We start from the raw sequence: 22,575 nt of genomic DNA, 5'->3' as shown, positions 1-22,575 counted from the left end.
TAAGAAAGAATAAATATGACACTCGATTCTTGTAAGCTTCTTCCTGACGATGATTTGGTAAAACAATGAAACATGTAGAGCCCATATAGGAAAGGCCATGGATTGGCTTGAATTAAAAAATGTTTTTAATTGCAATTTGATTTTAATGTTGTGTATTATTTATTTATTATTACAACAGAGTATTTAGAAGTTAGATTTACCCAACCCTATCTTAACATCTTACATATGTTTGTGGAGCACTGAAAAAATCACCAATGCTTCAGTACAATAAATGTTTACTTGAAAAAGAATAACAACTTACAGGTTTGTACTCTGGTAGACAATCTGATATATGTAATCTGTCAATCTCAGCTTTAAGCCTGCGACGGTGAGTGGGTTTCTTGATGCCTATGGCTGTTAAATCCTAAAAAAAATTACCAATATGAAATACTTTAACAATAAGTCGTGGTGATGATAGAAAAAAGTCTTAGCTTAAATTTAATTATCAATAATTATATAATAACAGTAGATATTCACCACCATTCAAACATTCTTTGTTCTTCAGTTTTTTTCAGCTATTAACTTCATTCACATGAACATATTTTGCATAACAGGCATTAAACAATGGTTCACAACAACCACAAACAAGTTGATGACCATGGTGACACAAGTAATTCTGTTTTACCAATTTTACAAGTAAGGTGACAATAGTATTCCTCACAGCTCAGTGGTTCACAAGCTGAACTGTCAAGACAATGTTCCTCAGTTCAATTTCCCATTATACTTTGCGGCTATGGTACATTTTAAAAGTGACGGTCAATTCAACTGATAGATTCGATTAAAGTAGCCAATAAGTTGACAAAGGAAGGTGTTGGCCAGTTACCATCCCTGTAGTGCAGTATTTCTTAAACACCAGTTTGTGAACCAGCACTGGTCTGTAGGATATTACAAAAACAAATATTGACAGAATATTTATAAGTAAATTATAGAAATTTTCTACTGTATTTGCATTTTAATGGTCTACGATAGTTTGGGCAGGAAGTGAGCTGGTCTATGGTATTATTCTAGTGTAAAATTTCAAAATTGTTGTACAATAAGATGATGTTTGTAACCCTATATGTAAACTGTTACTAAATTTTATAAGTTTCACATGAAAAAAACCTTGAAGCATTATCCTCACTCCAACTTACAATAAGGTAATCCTGATTCCAACACTAAGCCCTCACCAATACCACGTAACATTAGACGTCAGAAATAAAAGGAAAAAGAAATATATTCAACTTTGTACCTTTTATTTAAGTTGACGTGAACAGAGTGTTATCATCTCACATTCGTCACAAAAATCCGAAAGAAATGGGTTGGATAAACCTCTTCGAAAAGAGCTGCCGTTTTGGAATCCGTTATCATCTCTGAAGCAGACTTTGGCATAACGCCAATAATGTACACGAAAACGTTTGTCAGTCGACACAAAACAAAACTAAATGGGAATACAACACAAATGTCTACTGCCACCAGGCGAAAACGTGGCTGACGGGGCAGAAACCCTCGTTTTCTTCGAATTAAACGAATTGACATAATCAATAAATCTGAAGAACTTTTAAGGATGATGTACTGTTTTCACCAAGGCGGTGAGGCCGGAGGATAGTACAAGCAAACGTCCGATTTGTTTGCTTTACTTTCAAGATACTACAATAAATTGCTACTAAGACAAATAAGGCGTCACGGGGCGTTTTATTCGCTAGTAAGTTACTAACACAAAAGAAACAATACAATATAGGCTTACGTGGCAGCAAAACACCACTTCAGTAATGCTGGAAGTTACGTTGGTTTCGTGCATTTTACACTTTTCTAACCTCCAACGGCTCTTTATTTTGATTTCCTATTATTTCCAGTCCATATTTCAGTGTTCATTGTAGCATGTTTTTGTAATAGCGATATTTAAATACGCTTGACAGATTTATTACAGATCATCAAATTACGTTAGATTTGTAAATGTTCAGTTGCATGACTAACGGACACGTCCTTTTTAAGTGCAAATTATTAATTAGTGAAAGAAGTCGAAGGTCATAAACATATAACCCTTATTATTTTAAAGGTGATTTCTCAGAGAAATTCAAAATAATTAACAGTTAGATAGGTGGAGCTGTAAGTGTCGATAACACCAATAAATTCGAGAGCTTCACTGAGAAAAACAAAGTGGGAAAAAGTTCTATTCTAGTTCTTAGAAATTATATACAAATCCGAGGCCTTGCTTTGCAGTGTTGTGGCGGTAATTTTGAGGTCTTGTTACGCTAAAAGTTATGTCTCCATACACGTGATGGACTGAGCATAGACAATTCACTGTGTAGCTCTGCGCTTAAGAACAAAGAGATTTCTGACATTATACCTTAAATCGATACTAACATCAATACACGTAAATTTTGAAGTTCGAAACAAGAATAAGTGTTTCCAGAAGGTTTTAATCTCCTGATTTTGTGTTTAATTTACTATAATTATTTTACCTTCTAAAAAGAACGGATGTACGAAAATAATATATATATATATATGGTTTTTGTGTATTTGTCGTAAAAACAGGACGTTCATAACCCGTGAAACGTGGTTTTGGGAAGATAATCTGGATATCAGACAATCATGACTGTCCTAATCACTACTTCCAGCAGTAGAGTACACAGATGATGGTCAGTGCTATCTCAGAACGAGGCTACCTCTGAAATTGTCACAGTTTCCGATAATGTTTCCTGATTGCGAGTTGTTTTGGGTTTAAATTAACGGTTTGCTTTCATTCTCGGTTGAGAATCTCAAACCAATTTATAACTTTCTAGCTTAAATATTCCTTCGTGTTGTTTTCTATCGACTATCATGTCGTGAGTTTGCTATTTAATTATTACGTTCACTTGAGTTTCAAGACACATTTTATTTGTGCCTTACATTCAATTTAAATTTCGTGTAGTTTGTCATTTAACGAAATCGTCGAAATTGAGGAGCTTATCGGTTGTTTAAAGAAAGTATTGACTTCCATTGCAAACACTGTAACAAAATAAGGATCACCTCATTATTCACAAAGCTACATTCATCTAAAGATATTTCGTTTGCAGTTCTTTCCATATCCTCGAGCCTCCTGTTATTAGTAAAAATCGGAGACCCTGTGTTTAAAATTTCTAGCCAGAACACCATAACTTCAAAAATACGTTCGTTTATCACACGAGCAAGACTTGTTAATCTACGTCACATGATACATGGCTAACATATATATATATATATATATCAAAAGGCTTAATTAGCTGATTTAATACTTACCACTTCATCAAGTTTTATTACTCTATACACATACAATGGAAGTTTTATACTTATAATATGCCAACTTAATGTCTTGTAACTCCGCCCACTAGAATGAGATAACTATAATATTCATGCACACTCATCAAATGGTACTTAGTACTTCACATTCAGAATCTAAATGACGAGATATTTTAATACTTAAATATATTAAGTATCAAGAGTTTTCTGTGGAATTTTTGAACATTTCACACATGGTGAAAGTTTAATACTTCAAGCGAATACTGTTTCAAACTTATGATAAGAAACAAGTAACAACATGATTAAAAACCCAGTTAATATTAACTAGATAAAGCGGACAGTGACAGCGAAACAATACTGTAACACCTCATGTCCACATAAACTAAAACAGAAACAATAAACAGGAAGGAACAACAATGTGATTAAAAACACAGTTAATATTAACTAGATAAAGCAGACAGTGATAGCAGAAACAATACTGTAACACCTCATGTCCACACTAACTAAAACAGAAACAATAAACAGGAAGGAACAACAATGTGATTAAAAACACAGTTAATATTAACTAGATAAAGCAGACAGTGATAGCGAAACAATACTGTAACACCTCATGTCCACACTAACTAAAACAGAAACAATAAACAGGAAGGAACAACAATGTGATTAAAAACACAGTTAATATTAAACAGATAAAGCAGACAGTGATAGCGAAACAATACTGTAACACCTCATGTCCACACTAACTAAAACAGAAACAATAAACAGGAAGGAACAACAATGTGATTAAAAACACAGTTAATATCAACTAGATAAAGCAGACAGTGATAGCGAAACAATACTGTAACACCTCATGTCCACACTAACTAAAACAGAAACAATAAACAGGAAGGAACAACAATGTGATTAAAAACACAGTTAATATCAACTAGATAAAGCAGACAGTGATAGCGAAACAATAAACAACAAACTTCGGCAACTTAAGATTCACGAAAAAGAAAATTTGTTTCGAATTTCGCGCAAAGCCACACGAGGGCTACATGCGTTAGCCTTCCATAATTTAGCAGCGTAAACCTAGAAGGAAGTCAGTTAGTCATCATCACCCATCGGCAACTCTTTTACCAACGAATAGTGGGATTGACCGTCACAATATAACGCTCTCACGGCTAAAAAGGCATGTTTTGGTGTGTCGGGGGTTCGAACCCGCCACCTTCAGATTGCGAGTTAAGTGCCCTGATATCCTGGCCATGCCGGGCCTAAGAAAATGTGAAAAAAAAAAAAAAAAGTTTGAAACATGGAAATTTATGAAATGACATTCGTTATGGTGGTAATATACATGATAAAAAAACATAACAAAACCGCTGCATGAAAACATTCACCAACCTATGATTCGTGATAACGAGAAACCCGCTTGAAGTGAAAATATATCTCAGGACGGCTCGTATGGGTATTAACATTTTTACTAACAAAGCAGAAAACAACGTTTCGACCTTCTTAGGTCATCTTTTTCTTTACCTGAAGATGACCGAAGAAGGTGAAAACTTTGTTCTCTGCTCTATTAGTAAAAGTGTGATACCCATACGAGCTGTCTTGAGATACATTCACCAATTGAAAGTTCTTCAACGTCGGAAGACGAAAAATTTCATTGAATATAAAACTTGCACTCGCATAAAAATCTACGATTTAAGAACTTATCAAACAAACTGGTTAGAATCTTAAACTCGTGAAAGTTTACGAACAAAAATAATCTACGTTATCACACAAAATAATAATAGAAAATCCTGACAACCAGGATACTTTTGGAACCTACCTCCGGAGTCATGCGTGAAATAGTAGGCATATCATAGCCAGCTTGGAGAAACAGATGAACGTAGTCTTCGAAGTGAAGGCTGGTAAGCCAGGTTTGCAGGATATCGACGTCCTGGGGAAGATAACACATGAATCACATTAGTTTTTGCTCTTCATTGCTTGGACAATAATGGATCAGCCAGACCTTTAGCCGACTTTACTGGTTAGAGGCAATTTAGAACAGAGATTTCCTGGGAATTCGAAAGACAACTGTTGACACTGTCTCGCTAGTTGACCATTACTAATAGCTACGACGTTTATGTGGTAAGATCCTGACATTTTTGGGGTCGGTAGTAAGCACGTAGCACGCGCAACAATGCAGAATAACATTAGCTGAGGCTTTCTCATATAGTTGAGTGCAACGGAAAAACAGTAAATCACACGACAACTGCGAACACTTCTTTGTAGTTTCTTAAGTTTAATAATCCAAGCTTCACCCTACTGTTCAGATTAATTGCGGACCAGCAGATATAATTACATCAAAGTCTTCGATTTAATATATTATAATTAACTTTCTAGAGGACATTGTAACGTCCAGGTAATACATCAGTCTTTGTTGGTTATTACATATGCAAGTTCTTCAGTCCTGTAGTTGAATGTTATTACTTCCAGGTAACAGTCTAGATAAAACATGGAATTATTTTTGTTGGTTACACAACTGAGTGATGTTATGTCTAGGTAATATACAAGCTGACAACTCACCAAAATACAGTCTACCAAAACATTTGTGTGTGTGTGAAATACAGAACTATTTATAAAAATTTCTGCACTTTTAGTGCAGAAAAAATCCTGATCACTTATAAAGTTACTTTCATCTTTATCAGGATAACAATACCCCTAAGGTTACTTTTATCATTACCAGAACAACAAAAATTACGAAATTATTTTCATCTTTACCTGAACAACAATACTTCTAAAGTTACTTTCATCTTTATCAGAACAACAATACTTCTAAAGTTACTTTCATCTTTATCAGAACAACAATACTTCTAAAGTTATTTTTATCTTTACCAGAACAACAATACTTCTAAAGTTACTTTCATCTTTACCAGAACAACAATACTTCTAAAGTTACTTTCATCTTTATCAGAACAACAATAATTATACAGTTACTTTTATCTTTACCAGAACAACAATACTTCTAAAGTTACTTTCATCTTTACCAGAACAACAATACTTCTAAAGTTACTTTCATCTTTATCAGAACAACAATAATTATACAGTTACTTTTATCTTTACCAGAACAACAATACTTCTAAAGTTACTTTCATCTTTATCAGAACAACAATACTTCTAAAGTTACTTTCATCTTTACCAGAACAACAATACTTCTAAAGTTACTTTCATCTTTACCAGAACAACAATACTTCTAAAGTTACTTTCATCTTTATCAGAACAACAATACTTCTAAAGTTACTTTCATCTTTACCAGAACAACAATACTTCTAAAGTTACTTTTATCTCTACCAGAACAACAATACTTCTAAAGTTACTTTCATCTTTACCAGAACAACAATACTTCTAAAGTTACTTTCATCTTTATCAGAACAACAATACTTCTAAAGTTACTTTCATCTTTACCAGAACAACAATACTTCTAAAGTTACTTTCATCTTTATCAGAACAACAATAATTATACAGTTACTTTTATCTTTACCAGAACAACAATACTTCTAAAGTTACTTTCATCTTTATCAGAACAACAATACTTCTAAAGTTACTTTCATCTTTATCAGAACAACAATACTTCTAAAGTTACTTTCATCTTTACCAGAACAACAATACTTCTAAAGTTACTTTCATCTTTACCAGAACAACAATACTTCTAAAGTTACTTTCATCTTTATCAGAACAACAATAATTATACAGTTACTTTTATCTTTACCAGAACAACAATACTTCTAAAGTTACTTTCATCTTTATCAGAACAACAATACTTCTAAAGTTACTTTCATCTTTACCAGAACAACAATACTTCTAAAGTTACTTTCATCTTTACCAGAACAACAATACTTCTAAAGTTACTTTCATCTTTATCAGAACAACAATACTTCTAAAGTTACTTTCATCTTTATCAGAACAACAATACTTCTAAAGTTACTTTCATCTTTACCAGAACAACAATACTTCTAAAGTTACTTTCATCTTTATCAGAACAACAATACTTCTAAAGTTACTTTCATCTTTACCAGAACAACAATACTTCTAAAGTTACTTTCATCTTTACCAGAACAACAATACTTCTAAAGTTACTTTCATCTTTATCAGAACAACAATAATTATACAGTTACTTTTATCTTTACCAGAACAACAATACTTCTAAAGTTACTTTCATCTTTATCAGAACAACAATACTTCTAAAGTTACTTTCATCTTTACCAGAACAACAATACTTCTAAAGTTACTTTCATCTTTACCAGAACAACAATACTTCTAAAGTTACTTTCATCTTTATCAGAACAACAATACTTCTAAAGTTACTTTCATCTTTATCAGAACAACAATACTTCTAAAGTTACTTTCATCTTTACCAGAACAACAATACTTCTAAAGTTACTTTCATCTTTATCAGAACAACAATACTTCTAAAGTTACTTTCATCTTTACCAGAACAACAATACTTCTAAAGTTACTTTCATCTTTATCAGAACAACAATACTTCTAAAGTTACTTTCATCTTTATCAGAACAACAATACTTCTAAAGTTACTTTCATCTTTACCAGAACAACAATACTTCTAAAGTTACTTTCATCTTTACCAGAACAACAATACTTCTAAAGTTACTTTCATCTTTACCAGAACAACAATACTTCTAAAGTTACTTTTATCTTTACCAGAACAACAATACTTCTAAAGTTACTTTCATCTTTATCAGAACAACAATAATTATACAGTTACTTTTATCTTTACCAGAACAACAATACTTCTAAAGTTACTTTCATCTTTATCAGAACAACAATACTTCTAAAGTTACTTTCATCTTTACCAGAACAACAATACTTCTAAAGTTACTTTCATCTTTACCAGAACAACAATACTTCTAAAGTTACTTTCATCTTTATCAGAACAACAATACTTCTAAAGTTACTTTCATCTTTATCAGAACAACAATACTTCTAAAGTTACTTTCATCTTTACCAGAACAACAATACTTCTAAAGTTACTTTCATCTTTATCAGAACAACAATACTTCTAAAGTTACTTTCATCTTTACCAGAACAACAATACTTCTAAAGTTACTTTCATCTTTATCAGAACAACAATACTTCTAAAGTTACTTTCATCTTTATCAGAACAACAATACTTCTAAAGTTACTTTCATCTTTACCAGAACAACAATACTTCTAAAGTTACTTTCATCTTTATCAGAACAACAATACTTCTAAAGTTACTTTCATCTTTACCAGAACAACAATACTTCTAAAGTTACTTTCATCTTTACCAGAACAACAATACTTCTAAAGTTACTTTCATCTTTATCAGAACAACAATACTTCTAAAGTTACTTTCATCTTTATCAGAACAACAATACTTCTAAAGTTACTTTCATCTTTACCAGAACAACAATACTTCTAAAGTTACTTTCATCTTTATCAGAACAACAATACTTCTAAAGTTACTTTCATCTTTACCAGAACAACAATACTTCTAAAGTTACTTTCATCTTTAATCAGAACAATAATAATTATAAATTTACTTCCAACTTGAATCCAGACAATAATAGTTATAAATTTACTCTCAAATTTGATCAGAACAACAACATACTGAAAATACATTTTTTATAATGTAGAACGAAATGTTTGATCAAACAAGCATCAAAAAATCTGTTTCAGTGTTCCACTTATCACAGGTTTTCATTTAGAAACTTTACATTCTAACTAGTTCAAATATAATTAATTTGTTTGTTGTAAGCACAAAGCAACACAATGGGCTCTCTGTACTCTGCCCAGCATGGTTATCAAAACCTGGTTTCTAGTAGCAAAAAAAAACATAGACAGACCACTATGCCACTGAAAGAATGGGGCATTTTTGTTTAATAGTAGAGTTTACCACATCGAATAAACTTAGTGACCACAGTGTTGGGGCATTTTACTGTCCTCTATACTCACCGCAACCCACCAACAGGAAACACAATCTTACTGAGTGACAAAGAACAGACTCGACCTTTGACTTCTATGCCACTTCTGTATTCACTACAACTTATCCAAATTTTTGCAAATATCTCAAGAATAAATACCAACAACAAACTCGCATTGACTCAGACGTACAAACAGACCGGGCCTCTTACTTGTTTATTACTCAAATTCACAATTCTGGAGATGAAGGAAACAAAATACTTCCTTTTAACCAAAGTATTAGTTTCAAACGTTTGATCAAGTAACGAATTAAAAGATAAGATGACAACATTTCTAGCATACTTCCTGTTTAGTCTTTCCTAATAACAGAATTTAAGTTAACATAATAATACTGTACTCCACTTTTACTGAATTGAACACCAATTCACCGCTGTTCGTTTTTTACCTTAATATCACTTCCACGAACACTTTTTTAAATACGCTTAACTTTTACTTTAAATAAGTTTAATCTAAAGTTAAGACACCGACATCTAACGTAGCTTAATGGTACTGAATCACTGGCGTATTTGTCCTCTCTCTCCAGGTGTTTGGGTATATATATATATATTTGTATACCCAGGAGGGTCAGGTACACTAGACCTCTTCCTCCTTCCATTAATTTGTTTGAATGGACTCATTAGTATATTTAAAGTAAACAGAAAGGGCCAGAGAATTGCATAAATTTTAATCTGGTCCTTTTCAGGGCAATGTCCATTTATATTGTTCTTTCATTTATTTTTTTAAAATAAGTCTAGAACGTAGGTGGCCTATTTTATTTTAGCACTAGTTTATTATTATTATTTTAAATTTGATTTTATCTTAAAGATCTGATGTACAACTTTAACGGGGAGAGGTGTTTAGGTCTCTCTTCATCATATATGCAATATCTGTCTAGTTCGCATAACAACTCATTTTTTCGCCAATTTTTATCCAAATATTTTATTGTACTATGTAGAAGTCTATCTGGTATTATTTGTGTGATTGATTTGTCCGAGACTGCGTGCATCAGCGATTGAACACACGCGCGCCCCTAGCGGTCAACTGTGGCCCCCTGCAAATAGTCTACACCTTCTTGTGGTGTCCACCTATCCCTATATGGTTTTCATTCACTGCTGCGCAAATCTGAATGCCTGCCCACTGGCTACAGCGAGATCTGATGTTCATGAGACCTGGAGTTGTGGGCAGATGATTAGACGTCGCATCGTCAGCTCCTCACAACAGTAGCAAGCAGCGAATCCATGATAGCCCTAAACTTACCGATCTGGGAAGGTAAATAGCTGAGGGGTTTACAGCTGCTCCAGGCCTTCCTGGGAGAAGATATACGATGGTTGTAAGATCAACAGTTATAGTAATGCTACCTGTAAATATTCACAGTGGGCTAATAGTGCATTAACATAAACACGGTTTATTTTTTGTATCTTATACTTTTTAAAATCGCTTGTATAGCAAGTTATCACACTTTAACTTTATTCATATATACTTTATTTTTATTCCGATTCATCATTATTTTGGCTTTATCATCAGTAAAGGGCGATCTTACGGGTCAATGAGAGGTTTTAAGGGGCGCACGTGTGGCTCACGAATTACTTTATATTACCCATCACTAGTCTACATCAAACGAATCTTCACTGTAACCTATTACAGCTAAAAGATGGTCACTGACAAAATGATGAACATACTTGCAGGTTTACTTTGATGTCTGATCATACTTTATGAGATTTCAGCAACAGTCTTTAGAGAGAGAGAAACAAACACCAAAGTTCGTTTTGTACTGTAATGCTGCCGTTCTTCTTTACAATATTTGTGATTAAAAGTACACGATAGGTTATCTGTATTGTGCCCACCGAGGGTATCGAAACTCCGGTTTTGGCGTTTTTAGCCTTCAAACTTACCGCTGTGCCGCTAGCAGCCGCTCCTTAATGAATTAGGTCTCTTGTATATGTTATTATATACAGATTTGTAAATAAATAAATATATATAAACACACGCACAATTGTATCAAATACCTCATTAGAATAAGAATCTCTAACAAACGAAGGAAACACAGTTTATAGAATTAACCCAAAAAAATAACAAGAACTGTTCTTAAATGTAAGTAGAAACATCAGTCAAAATATTAAATGTATTCTAAATACGACTGGTATGGGTATTAAAAACTTGTAGTCCCCCCGCCAGTACAGCGGTATGTCTTTGGATTTACAACGCTAAAATCAGGGGTTCGATTACCCTCGGTGGGCTCAGCAGATAGCCCGATGTGGCTTTGCTATAAGAAAACACACAAACACATTAAAACTTGTAATTAAAATAAAGTACAGAACAACATTTTGACTTTCTTAGGCCATCTTTAGGTTAAAAAAAAGAGAGAGAGATTTTGCACACCAGCCGTCTTTAGAATACATTGTTACTTCAAGTGGGTTTCTCGTTATCACAAAATATTAATCGTGTCAAACACTTGAGTATAGCTTTGCAGTTGTAGATATGTAATCATAGCTTTGTTTGTTTGTTTTTGAATTTCGCACAAAGCTACTCGAGGGCTATCTGTGCTAGCCGTCCCTAATTTAGCAGTGTAAGACTAGAGGGAAGGCAGCTAGTCATCACCACCCACCGCCAACTCTTGGGCTACTCTTTTACCAACGAATAGTGGGTAATCATAGCGAACACGATAGTATACCAATCTAATAACGTTATTAATAACGCCATTAGAAAAACAAAACTTACCCACATGACTAGTTTTGAATAATAGAGTATGCACTCTAAGTGAGAAACTTGAGGGACGGGGTAATATTGGTCCTCCTGTAATCAGACTAGGGTGACACGTGCTTTATTTGTAATATATGTTGGACGCTTGTTATTTTAGTGCATCCAATCGGGTCTACAACGTATATTTTAAACTTTAATGAAAAACATTCGATTTTATAATTCTAAACAACATTTAGTAAGTAAATTGCTACAGGGCTCTCGGGAATAAGCGTGACCCCCCCCCCCCCCAATATGTCATCGTTACTTCGTAGTATACACGTCATCATCATTCATACTTTACATTCACGAGATCACCCTCCTGAGAACGTCTTTACGTTAAAAATTAAACGAACCATAAAACAAATATGCAGCAAATATTAAATAAGCCCATTCGTTTCAACGACATCTTCTACTTTCTCGTATTAATTTCTGGCCCTTAGAGGGATTAAAGAAAAAAAATTCCCGCGTCAGTTGATTGTTAAATGTGTGCACTGTTTCAGACTGGAAAGATGATGTAATCAAACGTTTTGTGTTGTTTTTCCCGGCGACTCACGCGAGATCTACTGTTTCTTATTAGATGGTGAAATGAGTGAAATACTGAAGTTATACAACAATTCCCACCATGAAGAAACTTGCAATTCAGAAATCCCACACATGCACTGCATGAACTGCACGAACTAAAACATTCTCGCACTTTTGAGTTCGTAATTTACAGGTTTGCTGAACGTTCAAGTTTATTGGTGTTCTGAGCACACATTAAAACATACAATCACAATACGTTTCCAATTAGTTAAAAAGAATAGTGTGCTAAAATCATTACAAAATTAATAGTTATTAAAAACAGGTGCTTGCCCTAAAAATGGTCTCACAGTGACACAGTGGTATGTCTGCGGACATACAACGCTAGAATTCAAGTTTCGATACCCGTGGTGGGCAGAGCACAGATAGCCGCTTGTGTAGCTTTATGTTTAATTACAAACAACTCTAAAAATGACTGTACATATGTTTCTATGTCCTATGACATCTTGTGGTTTTTAGTAACTATTTATTGTGTAATGATTTTAACGTTGTATTTCTTTAATTATATTATTATATTAAATATAATAACAAATGTTTTGATTAATTAATCTAGCTCTCAGATCTATTAACGTCTCTGATGATTATTAATCCAGTTACTGGACTTACTAAATTGTCAGACACTCATTACTCCAGATCTTACAGTTATGAACTTGTTTTGGAAGTTAATTAATTAATTAATTGTCGTTTTCACTAATGCCAATCAATTTATAATGTTTTTTGTCTACCCCGAAGTAAAGTTGGTGCTTTTGCGAGTTTTTCTTATAGCAGAGCCACACTGGAGTATCTGCTGAGTCCACCGAGTGGAATCGAACCCCTGATTTTAGCGTTGTAATACACAGATTTACTGCTGTAGTAGAGGAAGACCCCACGTAAAGACAAAGCTAAGTTTATAAACTTCAAGGGAAAGATATAATTCAGATATGGTACCTCACCGAACGCCATTTGGGTCAAGATGGTTAAAAACAACAACTATATTTTTGAAAGCCCTATCTTAATATGGTCTGCGTTCGATGTTTTAAAAACAAAGTTTTCTGGCCCACCTTTTTCCAGTGAAACACTAATTTGTACTTCAGAAGGATGGACTGGCAACCCACAGATGCTCCCCACCCCTAATAAACCTGCAGCTGACACTACTTGAAACCACAACCGCTCACCTGGTCCTGCGAGAAATCTCTGAAGGTCATATGTGGTTGGAACAGTATTTTGCAAAATCCAGTGCTAATACAAACCTTAACTTGTTCCGGTAATAACCGTGTATAACAGTATGACTTGAAAATATTTATAACCATACTTACCACTTTCATAGTACCTCTTAATGTTTCTGTAAAGACAAATGTACTTTGGGGATATATTTTCATTAGCATCTATGCTGGAATCGATTCTTTTAATCCCCACCTCTATACATATGCCTCTGCAGTCGAACAACAATTGCAGAATAATACCTGTCCTTTAATAAATTTCTTACAAAATCAGTTACTTCCAAATCGCTTGTTTTATAATTTGAAAGGCATGAGAAGCACTCCTGCAAAAGAAAACAACCAAGTGCTAACCTTGGAGAAAAGAAACGTTGATGCCAAGTCCAGTGGAAACGTTTTACTGAGTAATTACTACTATAAAAAACAATCACAAAAGTACAGAATCTAACCATGACATGCTCTTTAACATGTTGACATTGTGTCAGAAAACATGCTCTTTAGCATGTTGACGTTGTATCACAAAATACGCTCTTTAGCATGTTGACACTGTATCACAAAATACGCTCTTTAGCATGTTGACGTTATATCACAAAATACGCTCTTTAGCATGTTGACACTGTATCACAAAATACGCTCTTTAGCATGTTGACACTGTATCACAAAATACGCTCTTTAGCATGTTGACACTGTATCACAAAATACGCTCTTTAGCATGTTGACGTTGTATCACAAAATACGCTCTTTAGCATGTTGACGTTGTATCACAAAATACGCTCTTTAGCATGTTGACACTGTATCACAAAATACGCTCTTTAGCATGTTGACACTGTATCACAAGTTGTTTCTCAGTTTTGATGGTTATAACTTTACTCTCTACTTCTTTTTACCTGTTTATCTTTGGAACATATGCACGAGTCACATGATTAATTATTCTGAAAGAGTCATCAATCCTCAAAGGTGATATGATATGATGACAAGTCACTTTCTTTCATCTTCACGAGGTGAATAGAAATGATACAGGGCTGTGACACATAGTTTACTCCAGTAACCGAATATTACCATGTATGGAAGTTTGCCAAGAGAGATCTAGACTTTTCCCTATAGCAGAACTCTCAAACAAATAATTATATTGATATTTGTAATGGCATTTTAGCTTATATACCTAAACCTAATTCAGTGTTGGTAATTTTACGAGAAAGAGGCATAAACAAGCAGTTCTAAATGAGGCATTTTATATTAAAACCAATGATCAGAAATCTAATATTACAAAATTAACTCTTCTAATGACAAAGAAATAAAAACAAGCACAAAGCATAATGTGTAAACAGCATACACAAGGTCGCATAAACACAACTGTGAGCTTCTCAGATCTTATATTCACGCGTGACCTGCATCAAAGCCATCGCCAATTAACCGGAGACACCTTCATAATTAGAGAAACCACCGTCCCCAAACGTTCTAAGCAGGAAAAGAAACATCATGTGTGACCCAAAGGTTGCTATGAAAGAGGGTCGTGTCCCTGCGACGCCCGAGGTAGATGGCAAACCGCACGAGGCATTTGCTCGAGCACGAGTGTGTGAACTCAAACCATTTACAAACATTATCTAGCTAGTACGTACATATTTCATGGCTTTGGCTTCCAATACACACAAACACAAAATATTTTTCAAAGTTCACATACGTGTTTAAGTAATATAATAGACTAAAAAGCTGCAAACTCAAGATTAATTATTTATTTCAATACGATTGCTTTATAAAGCAACTCTTCCTTCATCCGCCAGCAACTCGATGTTCTCAAAATTCTTGGATAAAACATAGGGTCGTTGTTACCATCTATTGAAACATAAATTAATCTTGAGCTCGAGTTTTATAAGCACACACATAAGGAACTATCATAAGACATAAAATGGTGAATACCATCAGAAACACAAACTACTCAGATATGCGCCTTCCACTAACTCAGATTTTCTCATCCAGCATCACAAAGAAGCGGCTATCACAGTTTATTTCCTGACACAAACATTACTTGAATCAGCTACGTATTGTCTTTCGGACACATCTGATATTTTAGAAGACCAATTGAAACCTTAAAGCTCGTCACTAAACTTCGTTTTACCGAACAAGGAAGACATCACAGATTCAAGAGAACGTAACGTTTCCCACATTTGCTTTTAGGCTAAGAATAGGTCGTGATAATGATGATTGGTTCATGAACTCGTACTAAACATCAAAGCAACAGGAACTCTGCATTTGCTGGAATTATAAACTTTTCATAACTTTTATTTTGGATTAGGTATATGAGTTGCGAAATCCATCGTGACGTCCAGCGAAAAAAACGTTGACATCAATTCATCTTATTAAATCCCCAGTCCACGGTGTAACGTCTACCGATATGCTTACACGCGTTTAGTCCACTTCGAAACTAGCGAAAAAGCAGAACAGCTAGTAGGGGTGCAGCCTCCCGCCTCTAATGAATCTCGCTTTCATTGGCTGGCGAGTTTTCGCTAGCACGATCTGCACGCGCCGTCTCCCGCTTGCTTCACTAACCATAAAGCCAAAGCTCTGACGTCGACTTGGAATTATTTTATTTTATTTTGCCAGACATACACGTTAATGTGATGCATAAAACTATGTTACCCTAAAATAATAATAAAATTTAATGACAGAAAACAACAAGAAACTTTATATGGTCATGGATTAATTGAGGTGTACAAACTGCAATATAGAGAGTAATATAATGCCTCTTGCTAAATTTCTCCACTGATAACAGACCGAAAACCAACCACAAGTACATATAAACAAAAGTATAAAAAAGATTCCGTCACACAGCTATCAATCTACATATAGAGATATGTTCACACAATACACTTGGAACGGTTTACAGCATATATTTCATACACAACAATAATCACTGACAGTTAACCATATTCCCGAGTGGTTGTACTCCCCACCCCCAAATGCCGTATAGGAAACTAACCCTAACTAAACCAGGTCTATGAAACAGTGTCAAAATGTAACACATACATCAGCTAGCTGACTGGAGCACAAATTATTGTTGTTTGAATAGCCTACTTCTTACACAGCACCATCCGTAGGGCGCCCTCTCGTGTAAAACGATCAAAATTCAATATTTTGTTGTTGTTTTTCTTTTAGTTACTGTAGCTCGATAAAAAAGAACGTCACTTACAACAGGTTCCTTTACGGTAGGAACGAAGTGTCTGTTATACATTGTAAGAATCAGTTCGCAAACTGTTCCACTTTATAAACTGTATATTACATAATAAAGAAATACTCGTACAGTATAATAAAACATATTTTTCATTCTTTCTATCCGAATATTTTATAATATTTTCAACATATTCGACTGGCAGTTATTGTTATTGTTGACAAATTTAATAAAACGCGTAGACGGCTCAGACGTTTATAAAACTTAACAATAATACACTGAATAAAATAAACTTTTTACAATAAATTAAGGCCCGCCATAGCTAGGTGGTTAATGCACTCGACTCGTAATCCGAGGGTCGCGGGTTCGAATACCCGTCAACCAAACATGCTCGCCTTTTCAGCCGTGGGGGCGTTATAATGTGACGGTCAATTTCACTATTTGTTGATAAAATAGTAGTCCAAGAGTTGGCGGTGGGTGGTGATGACAAGCTGAATTCCCTCTAGTCTTGCATTGCTAAATTAGGGACGGCTAGCGCAGATAACCCTCGTACAGTTTTGCTCGAAATTCAAAACCAAACTCTAATAAATTATTATACATTTTCCTAAACGTTGTAGTTATCTACCAATTTTATTAAATTTGTGTTTTATGCGTTGAGCTTATAATAACTACAAGTGTGTGTGTGTGCTTATAAGTAAATAAATAATATATATGGTATGCCTTCAGTGGCAAAGCAGTACGTCTATCTACTTACAACGCTAGAAGCCGGGCTTCAGTACTCGTGGTGAACAGAACCTATAGTCCACTGTACAGCTTTGTCTTTAATTTCAAACAAACAAATACACATATTTGTGTGTGCGTGCTAGAAATGTCGTCTATTTACTTCTAACAAAATTGAAACATTCAGCGGACTATAAAATTATTTACGAAAATCTAATATGAATTACATAAGTTAAAAGATTTCTTTTCGCTTCCATCAGACTCAAAACCCCATAACTCTATAAAAATGTAATCGTACTGTCTGGTATCTATCCACATGGATGGATCTTCACAGAAACTGGTATAAAGGTTCATCGGGTGAATGCAGAAGTACTTAGAAACTGTCCCCCGCTGGTACAGCAGTACGTCTATAGATTTACAACGCTAAAATCAGCAATTCGATTCACCTGGGCGGACTCAGCAGATAACCCGACGTGGCTTTACTATAAGAAACACACACACTTAAAAATGTTCAGGTTTTTATTTGGCGTTTTTGAGTTTTTACCACTACTTCGTCCTCCATAGATGGATCTTCACCAGATTTGGTACAGATGTTCATTGGATCCACGGGTATATAATAACAAAATTTTCAGGATTTTTATGGGTATTATTTCGCCACTATCTCAACCTCTGTTGGTGAAACTTCGCTAAACTCACATGAAGGTTTGTTGTTTTCAAATTTGTAGTTTTGACACTTTTTATGGGCACTTTTTCGTCGTTTACAATTACATTGTTGTTGCTTTGAATTAAGCACAAAGCTACACAATGGGCTATCTATGCTCTGCCCACCACGGGTATCGAAACCCGGTTTTTAGCGTTGTAAGTCCACAGACATACCGCTGAGCCACCGGGGGGTTTACAATTACATATAAGGGAAGCAACTATTATTGTCCTAAGGCAACCTTTCATTAATCACAAATATATACAACTTCCGGGTAACCCAGCCAGTAAGAAATATGTTTTTACTGTATTTATACAGTAAAGTCATGACTGATGACATTAACTGTTCTTTTGTGGTCGTTTATTTTTGAACATTTCGTTTGTTTAGTTAACTATATACATATTTAATGCCGCAAAGGCGAAACGTTGATTAAAATAAAAGTTTTCTAACAAATATTTCGAAAGTACTGGTGGTTTTTATCAAGATATCACCACTTTGAATCAACGTAACGTATAAAGTTGTTCATCGTACTTAACCGTGTGCTCAATTTGATTGACGAACCTTAATCACTAAGATAGTTATATTAACAGTTACTTTACAAGTTTGCACTGCGTAAAAACAAATTTGTATTATTATTTATGTCACTTTAATTTTGTTTTCTAGCGTGTTCAATCCGATTTTAACTTCTTTGTTTAACCAATAAACTTGCATTTTACTGGAAGCCGATTTGAGTTTCCGGTTCGTTAACCAATTAGCTGAAAGCTGTTGAAAGTTATATATTGGCTAAATATACCAAAATGATTTACGTTTCCAATATAAATAAATAAATAAAAGTTTCAATTAATAAAATTCAAGTCATTGAATGAAATATCACACAAACATGAAAACGTGATCATGTTAGACTTCTTATCCATGTTTTAAATCAGACATCTTTAGTTGGCACTGATAACAAGACCTTACTGGTCACATCTGATCTATTTCACACACACACACACACACACACACACACACACACACACACCTGGGAAGGTGCTAGACAAGCAGAGATGCCAACCATTACGATTTTGATGTATATATTACGACTATACGCTCATACAGACAAATATTACAACTTGTTGCAACTCCCAAATTATTATATATTATATAGACCTATACAATAAAGTGATAAATTGTTCCCCCCAGGGCTTGAAAGGGATGAAAAGAAAATTTCTAGTGAGATACAAGTAAATTTTGATAATAAATAAAAGACATAGTCCAAATGGCTACTTGCGATAATCATGTTTGTGCTTGAAATAATAAAACATATTTGTATCTTCGACGTCTATTAATAGTTTGAGTGCGGTGCTTCTCCATACGGGATACGTGGGGGGAATCCATAATTACGTTATCAGTGCTTGTCAGCCAATCAGCGCTCGGGTAGATGGGTATTTCTCGTTTTCTAAGCGGCATGGCCAAGCGTGTTAAGGCGTGCGACTCGTAATCCGAGGGTCGCGAGTTCATATCCCCGTCGCGCCAAACATGCTCGCCCTTTCAGCCGTGGGTGCGTTATAATGTTACGGTCAAGCACACTATTCGTTGGTACAAGAGTAGCCCAAGAGTTGGCGGTGGGTGGTGATGACTAGCTGCCTTCCCTCTAGTCTTACACTGGTAAATTAGGGACGGCTAGCGCAGACATCCCTCGTGCAGCTTTGCGCGAAATTCAAAAAAACAAAACAAAACAAAACAAACAATCTAAGCGGCATAGAAACATCAATGCGATTGTTCACAAGATGGAAAAAAGAGGCCTCGTTCACCAGATTGTCTTGTTTCTGGTAAATCTAAAAGAACTTAAAACTGTGAATCAAAACTTTAGGAAAGAGTATAGTGCAAAATATCCGGTCATTGCATCAAAAGTCAGTGACGGTCATGCGTTTTGTACAGTTTGTCACATCGATTTTTCTGTGGCACGTGGCGGGATAAACGATTGTTCCAGACATAAAACATCAGCATCTCACCAACAAAAGGCTGAGGCGAAGACAAAAACGATGCAGATAACGACATTTATGAGAAAGAGTTCAGAATATGAAAAAGAATTTCAAAAGAATGTTTTTAACTTATTTATTTAATACACAAAACACAGTCATAAATGAGCAATCTATAGCAGTAATAAATAATAATAGTTATAATAATAATATAATAATTAATAAACAGCTTAGAGACATTGGTCAGGCCTAGTAGCCGCAAATGATAAAGGGCTCTGTCTACAATCATTACGCTCAGTCATTTGAAATAGTTGGCATCTCTGGACTAGTACTCTGCAAGTTAAGGAGCCGAATCCCGTCACCGAACATGCTCTTCCTTTCAGCACTGGATCATTATAGTGTTACGGTCAATCCTACTATTAGTTAAATCGCAACTAAAGAGTTGATGGTGTTGACTAGTTGCCTTCCCAGTTCAAAATTGGGGGCGGCTAGCGCTACTGGCCTTCGAGTACATGATTCAACAAGTAATGAAATATATACATACACAAAAATTATGTATTATTTACTGATATTTTGACAACGTTACACACACTTCTCACATATTTGGAAAATCGAATTCAATAAATTCAACTTTTTTTACTTTACACATGCAATAGAACAAACGAATGATAAACGCCTTTAGTGGAGTTTTAAGTAACCACGCCTTGTTATTTTCAGCTTTCAGTTCACTTCCCATTATCTTCAAGTGCTGCTCCAGGGTCGGCCCCACGTTAAGCCCTCGTGTTGACCCTACCATCAATATTTTAACACATCTATCAGAGAATAACTGATTACCATCTTCTTTTTTCACACTGTAAGCCTACTAGTCACGAAATTCTCTCTATTTCTTTCTCTCTCTTCCAGTTCTGTTGATCTGTTCGTCAACATCGACTTAATAAAATGGGTTCCTTTCTCAATCCAGGAAACAGAAATCAACAGAAGGTAACTGTAATGAAGATAACAACATTCCAGCTAGTAAATCTAAACTACAATAATTTAGACGGAAAACGTGGCTTCACGATGGCTTTTAAGACGACCCCCCCTAAATTAATTAACTTTTATACTAATATCAGAACCTGAACTGGCAGTAGAGTATACGAAGCATGAGGTAACTGTACTAAACAAATCGACTGTTTGAAAAGAGATTATTCACACATGTATATTTCCAGATTCTGATTTTGTTTTCTCGATATCCTGATTATTTTGTGCGTATTGTTTATTTCTTCTTGCTCGTACAACGCGCAATGTGACGCAAACACACAACGATTAAAGAGATGTTAAACAATTCCGTAGAACATCAACAAAGAAAACGTAACCCTGAGAAGCAGGGCATTGTAATTCTGTTCATCCCATCCGTTAAAAGCATTACTAGTAATTACTATTTTAATAGGATCGCGCTGCATAGAATGAAGAAAATACAATCCATCAAGCCAGTTGTAGCAATAATAAAGACGGAGACAGGCTAAAGTTTGCAATTAGTGGACCTGCTCGTCGTGGTCAGTTCTGACTGTGACATATCTGACAGCGAGTTATAAAAAGACAATTTCCCAGCCCACTCCTGGGTAACATTATCATCCAATGATCTAATCAAGGAGGCTTAGATAAAGTTGTATTGATAAGTGCGTGTTTGTGTGTGTGTGCAGTTGCGGATTTTTCCTAAGGGGCCAACAACGTAGTTCAGTCTAACAAACAAATCGTCCTAAATTGAACAGCATTATTTTAACGACTACAGTTGGATCTGTGTGTGGTTATCCACAAGTTACTTGGACACCCAGTATTGATATTTCTTCGAGATAATCAGTTAACTGTCATCGTTATCAGACCTCCCGAGGAACAAGTCCCACATTCGGAGATAACAAAACCAGCTGCGAAAACTTGTCATTCTACACGGCCCAGAACAACCACGAATGTGAGTCACAACTGACACACTAGGGCAGCTTCTTACTTAAGCTGATTAGTCGTTTTTAAATTTTTAAAAAAATTAGGGTTAAAAATAGCTAACCCATTTAGTTCAATCATATTACTTGATCTTTTTTTGTCTAAAGTTAAGCACAAAGCTACACAATAGGCTATCTGTGTTCTGTCTGCCCATAACGAGTATCACACCCTGGCTTCAAGCGCTGTAAGTTCGCAGACATACCGCTGTGCCATTTGGGGGGTGGGGTGGGGGGCTACTCAGTCTTATTAATTATTAGTTATTTTCTTTATTTACAGTTATCCTTACGTAGTCACCCACAA

General features: G+C 34.9%; 1 protein-coding gene across 5 annotated transcripts in view; it reads right to left on the bottom strand.

Moving 5' to 3' along the window:
• Nucleotides 1-22,575, bottom strand: part of LOC143224925 (caskin-2-like) — a 261,429-nt gene that overhangs the window by 11,743 nt on the left and 227,111 nt on the right. For all 5 annotated transcript variants that reach the window (XR_013013515.1, XM_076453402.1, XM_076453405.1 and 2 more), the window contains 2 exons: nt 5,084-5,194; nt 302-403 (listed from right to left, as the gene is read on the bottom strand). Coding sequence is in view for 4 of the 5 variants with exons in the window: in XM_076453402.1 (XP_076309517.1) it covers nt 302-403; nt 5,084-5,194 (213 nt within the window). In the remaining variant the exon portion in view is untranslated. The remainder of the gene's footprint in view (nt 1-301; nt 404-5,083; nt 5,195-22,575) is intronic.

The sequence above is a fragment of the Tachypleus tridentatus genome, chromosome 9 (genome assembly GCF_004210375.1).
Source record: "Tachypleus tridentatus isolate NWPU-2018 chromosome 9, ASM421037v1, whole genome shotgun sequence".
Classification (NCBI taxonomy): Eukaryota; Metazoa; Arthropoda; class Merostomata; order Xiphosura; family Limulidae; genus Tachypleus; species Tachypleus tridentatus.
This window is presented reverse-complemented; position numbering and strand designations above follow the sequence as displayed.